General features: G+C 36.4%; 2 protein-coding genes across 3 annotated transcripts in view; both read left to right on the top strand.

Annotated features, from left to right (window-relative positions):
• The window catches only part of LOC137652495 (protein toll-like), an 83635-nt gene that overhangs the window by 8744 nt on the left and 67391 nt on the right, over positions 1-7500 (top strand). The window lies entirely within an intron of this gene.
• On the top strand, positions 4755-6827 carry LOC137651840 (uncharacterized). Its single transcript, XM_068385060.1, has 2 exons — positions 4755-4828; positions 6092-6827. The coding sequence occupies exons 1-2, from the start codon at positions 4755-4757 to the stop codon at positions 6825-6827; spliced, it is 810 nt and encodes a 269-aa protein (XP_068241161.1).

The following is a 7500-nucleotide window of genomic DNA, read 5'->3' as shown; positions in this document are numbered from 1 at the left end:
TGATTTCAATTCTTGTATGCCTACACTTATTTTTGGCTAGAGATTTTAAAAAACTGAATTGTTTTCAGTTTGTATTTCAACTCTTGTAGGCCTACAATTATTCCTGGCTTGGGGAAACTATTATTTTCTTCCACATAAGATGTTGAATAAAAATTTTTGTTTTGACATTTATGCATTCATTTTACCTGTATTTTAATTTCGCTATTTTATATGGTATTAATTGTGCGTTATCAGAGCTTGAACAACATTATGACAACTTTTTTTATCAAATGGCTTACAGGCCTCATTGGCACCCGTTCCTTGTCGTTGTGAGACCTTGAAAAGATTTATTAAAAGAATTAAATTTAATTTCGCTATTATATAGCATTAATTATGCGTTATCAGAGTTTGAACATTATGAAAACTTTTTTATCAAATGGCTTACAGGCCTCATTGGCACCCGTTCCTTGTCGTTGTGAGACCTTGAAAAGATTTATTAAAAGAATTAAATGTATCGATACGTTTTGTATATAAAGGTACATTTTAGATTTTATATAATTTTTCTAAACCTCATATAAATTATTATGCAACTTAACTGTTTATTCTTTCGAGATAAAAAGTATTTTAGTCTTATTTTCAGACGTAACTTACTGAGGTATAGTAATTATTTAGTGTGGTTACTCCTTCGCAGAGGCAAACACTATTACGTTTACGTAATTTAAAATTGAAAGTGTCCAGGAGCTCGTTTTAACCACGTAGACAGAAACAAGTTGACAGTGACTTGAAATTGAATACATCGAACATATCTCCCTCGCAGAAGAAAAGTAATGTTTTAGCTGTTGTTTTGGTCTGCGAGGCAATTCTCTCTCTCTCTCTCTCTCTCTCTCTCTCTCTCTCTCTCTCTCTCTCTCTCTCTCTCTCCCTCGCAGAAGAAGAGTAATGCTTTAGCTGTTGTTTTGGTCTGCGAGGCAACTCTCTCTCTCTCTCTCTCTCTCTCTCTCTCTCTCTCTCTCTCTCTCTCTCTCTCTCCCTCGCAGAAGAGTAATGTTTTAGCTGTTGTTTTGGTCTGCCAGACAATTCTCTCTCTCTCTCTCTCTCTCTCTCTCTCTCTCTCTCTCTCTCTCTCTCTCTCAGAAGAAGAGTAATGTTTTAGTTGTTTTGGTCTGCGAGGCAATTCTCTCTCTCTCTCTCTCTCTCTCTCTCTCCTCTCTCTCTCTCTCTCTCTCTCTCTCTCTCTCATATACTTGGTTGAGTGAGCACTGGATGAGTTTGCGGATTCATAGTAAATTTTTTTTAAATATATTTTTTTTTTATTCAGGTCCGTAGCCATACCACTTATTCGGCACGCCCTTTTTTTTGTCAAGCTAGCATCTCTCTCTCTCTCTCTCTCTCTCTCTCTCTCTCTCTCTCTCCTCTCTCTCTCTCTCTCTTATTTAACCTTTTCTTCTTTTTTTTTGCTTGTCCTGTTCAACTTTTCGTCCTTTTCACATTTTTCGTTGGCCCTTTTCAACTCCCAACCCGGAACTGTTCGAAAAATCTTTTTGGTTTTTGGTATTTTGAATGAATTGTTTAAAGAATTAGAGGGTTGGTTATACTACTACTACTACTAATAATAATAATAATGATAATAATAATAATAATAATAATAATAATAATAATAATAATAATAATGATGATGATAATTCGGTTTTGAAAAATATTCATATACACATCTGGAACTTGGTACTTTATTAAACGTCTTTTATTATTATTATTATTATTATTATTATTATTATTATTATTATTATTATTATTATTATTACCAGCTAAGATACAACCCTATTTGGAAAGGAAGGTTGCTATAAACCCAGGGGCTCCAACAGGGAAAATAACTCAGTGAGGAATGGAAATAAGTAAATGAGTAAACTGGGTATGAAAAGTAATGAGTGAAAATATATAAATTATTTCATGGTTTGTAACACCGTTAAAATAGATATGTCATATATAAAATATAAAGAGAGACTCATGTCAAATTATTTTACTATTACTACTGATACAGTGATTTGAAAGTATAATATATAATAAATATGAGTAATGATTTGAAAATATCATCATCATCATCTCCTCCTACGCCTATTGACGCAAAGGGCCTCGGTTAGATTTCGCCAGTCGTCTCTATCTTGAGCTTTTAATTGAATACTTCTCCATTCATCATCTCCTACTTTACGCTTCATAGTCCTCAGCCATGTAGGCCTGGGTCTTCCAACTCTTCTAGTGCCTTGTGGAGTCCAGGTAAACGTTTGCTGAACTAATTTCTTTTGGGGAGTGCGAAGACCATGCCTAAACCATCTCCATCTACCCCTCACCATGATCTCAGCCACATATGGCACTTAAGTAGTCTCTCTTTGATCTCTCTTATAGTTTCATTTCTAATACTGTCCTGCCATTTAACTCCTAATATTCTTCTAAGGGCTTTGTTATCAAATCTACAAAATCTGTTGGATATTTTTTCATTGTCATACCACGTTGATAGTATATCATGTCTTAAATATTATTAAAAGATTAGGCTCTGTGGTTTAGATATGTATTTATGAAATACATTTGGTCTCTTTCTTCTTCAATTACAGATAAATATGGCTTTTTGAATAAATGTATTAATTCTTTCATTCTACCTTGTTTCGAGTATTGTTCTCCTGTCTGGTCTTCAACATTAAATTTTTCATTCTACCTTGCTTCGAGTATTATTCTCCAGTCTGGTCTTCAACATTAAATTTTTCATTCTACCTTGCTTCGAGTATTATTCTCCAGTCTGGTCTTCAACATTAAATTTTTCATTCTACCTTGCTTCGAATATTATTCTCCAGTCTGGTCTTCAACATTAAATTTTTCATTCTACCTTGCTTCGAGTATTATTCTCCTGTCTGGTCTTCAACATTAAATTTTTCATTCTACCTTGCTTCGAGTATTATTCTCCAGTCTGGTCTTCAACATTAAATTTTTCATTCTACCTTGCTTCGAGTATTGTTCTCCTGTCTGGTCTTCAGTATTAAATTATTCCTTCTATCTTGCTTCGAGTATTGTTCTCCTGTCTGGTCTTCAGTATTAAATTATTCCTTCTACCTTGCTTCGAGTATTATTCTCCTGTCTGGTCTTCAGTATTAAATTATTCCTTCTACCTTGCTTCGAGTATTGTTCTCCTGTCTGGTCTTCAACATTAAATTTTTCATTCTACCTTGCTTCGAGTATTATTCTCCTGTCTGGTCTTCAACATTAAATTTTTCATTCTACCTTGCTTCGAGTATTATTCCCCTGTCTGGTCTTCAACATTAAATTTTTCATTCTACCTTGCTTCGAGTATTATTCTCCTGTCTGGTCTTCAACGTTAAATTTTTCATTCTACCTTGCTTCGAGTATTATTCTCCAGTCTGGTCTTCAACATTAAATTTTTCATTCTACCTTGCTTCGAGTATTATTCTCCTGTCTGGTCTTCAACATTAAATTTTTCATTCTACCTTGCTTCGAGTATTATTCTCCAGCCTGGTCTTCAACATTAAATTTTTCATTCTACCTTGCTTCGAGTATTATTCTCCTGTCTGGTCTTCAGTATTAAATTATTCCTTCTACCTTGTTTCGAGTATTGTTCTCCTGTCTGGTCTTCAACATTAAATTTTTCATTCTACCTTGCTTCGAGTATTGTTCTCCTGTCTGGTCTTCAACATTAAATTTTTCATTCTACCTTGCTTCGAGTATTGTTCTCCTGTCTGGTCTTCAACAATAAATTTTTCATTCTACCTTGCTTCGAATATTGTTCTCCTGTCTGGTCTTCAACATTAAATTTTTCATCCTACCTTGCTTCGAGTATTGTTCTCCTGTCTGGTCTTCAACATTAAATTTATCATTCTACCTTTCTTCGAGTATTATTCTCCTGTCTGGTCTTCAGTATAAATTTTTCATCCTACCTTGCTTCGAGTATTGTTCTCCTGTCTGGTCTTCAACATTAAATTTCTCATTCTACCTTGCTCCGAGTATTATTCTCCTGTCTGGTCTTCAACATTAAATTTTTCATTCTACCTTGCTTCGAGTATTGTTCTCCTGTCTGGTCTTCAACATTAAATTTTTCATCCTACCTTGCTTCGAGTATTGTTCTCCTGTCTGGTCTTCAACATTAAATTTCTCATTCTACCTTTCTTCGAGTATTATTCTCCTGTCTGGTCTTCAGTATAAATTTTTCATCCTACCTTGCTTCGAGTATTATTCTCCTGTCTGGTCTTCAACATTAAATTTCTCATTCTACCTTTCTTCGAGTATTGTTCTCCTGTCTGGTCTTCAGTATTAAATTTTTCATCCTACCTTGCTTCGAGTATTGTTCTCCTGTCTGGTCTTCAACATTAAATTTCTCATTCTACCTTTCTTCGAGTATTATTCTCCTGTCTGGTCTTCAGTATTAAATTATTCATTCTACCTTGCTTCGAGTATTGTTCTCCTGTCTGGTCTTCAACATTAAATTATTCATTCTACCTTGCTTCGAGTATTGTTCTCCTGTCTGGTCTTCAACATTGAATTTTTCATTCTACCTTACTTCGAGTATTGTTCTCCTGTCTGGTCTTCAGTATTAAATTATTACTTCTACCTTGCTTCGAGTATTATTCTCCTGTCTGGTCTTCAACATTAAATTTTTCATTCTACCTTGCTTCGAGTATTATTCTCCTGTCTGGTCTTCAGTATAAATTTTTCATTCTACCTTGCTTCGAGTATTGTTCTCCTGTCTGTCTTCAGCTGCTGATTCTCATCTTAATATGTTAGACAAAAACTTGCTGTCTGTTAAATTTCTTATTGCTAGTCTAATATTAACCTCTGGCACTGTGTTTCCGTTAGTTCTCTATGCATGTTGCATGAGATTTTTTCTAGTTCTGATCATCCTTTACATTCAGGTCTTCTCATCCAGTATGCCCTACTATGCATAAAATCCGCCTTGCTTTCTCCATCATAAGGCTCAATACTACTCAGTATTCTAGAATTTTTATCCCAGTTGTGACCAGATTTTGGAATGATCTTCCCAATTAGGCAGTTGAATCGAGTAACTATAAAAGTTCAAACTTGCATCGAATGCTTTTATGTTCAATGAATGATTTGAAGTTCTCTGGCATCCTGTTGAATAAGCTGACATGGCCCTTTCTTTATTGTTTATATATAACAAATCTATTTTAAGGTTGTTACTGAACTTCAGATATTATATAGCCAAAAAGAAAAAAAAAGTGCCATTTTTAAACTCAGCTTAACGCCAGGGTCAAAAGATATTGGGTATTTCTTACGCCCCGTGGACCGGATTTGCGTAGGGGGGTGAGGGTTGTGGGCTGGGATGGGAGCTTGGAGGATGGGAGTGTAGGATACTAGTAGCCAAGGACCTCCTAGGCAGCACCAAAATGTACGTCTTGGGACTCTTGGCGTCTCGTGGGGTTTTCCAGTCACCTCACCTTGGGGAACACCAGCGTCCAGGAACGTTTCTCTGCAAGAGTTTTTGCCTTTTTTTTTCTTGTATTAGATCAAGGTGAAGTGATTCATCTTTTAGTAATATCTCTTTAAGAGTTATTGCTGTTTTTTTTATTAGATCAAGGTGAAGTGATGCATCTTTAAGTAATATCTTTTAAAAAAAGAGTTTTTGCTGAGTCCTCTTGTATTAGATCAAGGTGATGTGATGCATCTTTTAGTAATTTCTCTGCAAGAGTTTTTGCTGTTTTTCTTGTATTAGATCAAGGTGAAGAGATGCATCTTTTAGTAATATCTCTGCAAGAGTTTTTGCTGTTTTTTCCTGTGTTAGATCAAGGTGAAATGATGTTAATTATTTTGTGTAGTACACTCCTGTATATCTTCTTTCTATTTTGGGTTTTTCCAGTAATTTTGTTTCTGGTATTCAGTCATCCATTAATTTTTCAAATCCTTTTAATCCTTTGTCAAGATATGTTGAATGACTACCAGTCTCTTCCAGTCGAGTAACAGTCTCTTCTAGTCAAGTAACAGTCTCTTCTAGTCGAGTAACAGTCTCTTCTAGTCGAGTAACAGTCTCTTCCAGTCAAGTAACAGTCTCTTCTAGTCGAGTAACAGTATCTTCTAGTTGAGTAACAGTCTCTTCCAGTCAAGTAACAGTCTCTTCTAGTCGAGTAACAGTCTCTTCCAGGCAAGTAACAGTCTCTTCTAGTCGAGTAACAGTCTCTTCCAGTCAAGTAACAGTCTTTTCCAGTCAAGTAACAGTCTCTTCTAGTCGAGTAACAGTCTCTTCCAGTCAAGTAACAGTCTCTTCTAGTCGAGTAACAGTCTCTTCCAGTCAAGCAACAGTCTCTTCCAGTCGAGTAACAGTCTCTTCCAGTCAAGTAACAGTCTCTTCTAGTCGAGTAACAGTCTCTTCCAGTCAAGTAACAGTCTCTTCTAGTCGAGTAACAGTCTCTTCCAGTCAAGTAACAGTCTCTTCTAGTCGAGTAACAGTCTCTTCCAGTCAAGCAACAGTCTCTTCCAGTCGAGTAACAGTCTCTTCCAGTCAAGCAACAGTCTCTTCCAGTCGAGTAACAGTCTCTTCCAGTCAAGTAACAGTCTCTTCTAGTCGAGTAACAGTCTCTTCCAGTCAAGTAACAGTCTCTTCTAGTCGAGTAACAGTCTCTTCCAGTCAAGTAACAGTCTCTTCTAGTCGAGTAACAGTCTCTTCCAGTCAAGCAACAGTCTCTTCCAGTCGAGTAACAGTCTCTTCCAGTCAAGCAACAGTCTCTTCCAGTCGAGTAACAGTCTCTTCCAGTCAAGTAACAGTCTCTTCCAGTCAAGTAACAGTCTCTTCCAGTCGAGTAGCAGTCTCTTCCAGTCAAGTAAATTTACGTCCTTAAGAAGTACATCTTCGAAGCCTTTTCTCAATCATCTGACGATTTGCTTACATCTTAATAGAATCAATATTCTTCAAATAGTGAAGCTCTTGGCCAGGACACTAGCCACCCGTTGAGATACTACCGCTAGAGAGTTCTGGGGTCCTTTGACTGGTCAGACTGTACTACATTGGATCCTTCTCTCTGGTTAATCTTCTATTTGCCTACATATACACCGAATAGTGTGGCGTATTCTTTACATATTCTCCTCTGTCCTCATACACCTGACAACACTGAGATTACCAAACAATTCTTCTTCACCCAAGGGGGTTAACTACTGCACTGTCATTGTTCGGTAGGTACTTTCCTCTAGGTAAGGGTAGAAGAGATTATTTAGCTATAGTAAGCAGCTCTTCTTGAAGGACACTCCAAAATCAAGCCATTATTCTCTAGTCTTGGGTAGGGCCATAGCCTCTGTACCATGGTCTTCCACTGTCTTGGGTTAGGGTTCTCTTGCTTGAGGGTACACTCGGACACATTATTCTATCTTATTTTCTCTTCATCTTGTTTTGTTTTGTTTTGTTCAAGTTTTTATAGTTTATATAGGAGATATTTATTTTAGTGTTATTCCTGCTCTTAAAACATTTTATTTTTCCTTGTTTCCTTTCCTCACTGGGCTATTTTTCCCTCTTGGAGC

The sequence above is a fragment of the Palaemon carinicauda genome, chromosome 13 (genome assembly GCF_036898095.1).
Source record: "Palaemon carinicauda isolate YSFRI2023 chromosome 13, ASM3689809v2, whole genome shotgun sequence".
NCBI lineage: Eukaryota > Metazoa > Arthropoda > Malacostraca > Decapoda > Palaemonidae > Palaemon > Palaemon carinicauda.
Note: the sequence above shows the minus strand (reverse complement) of the source record. Positions and strands in the feature narration are given on the sequence as shown.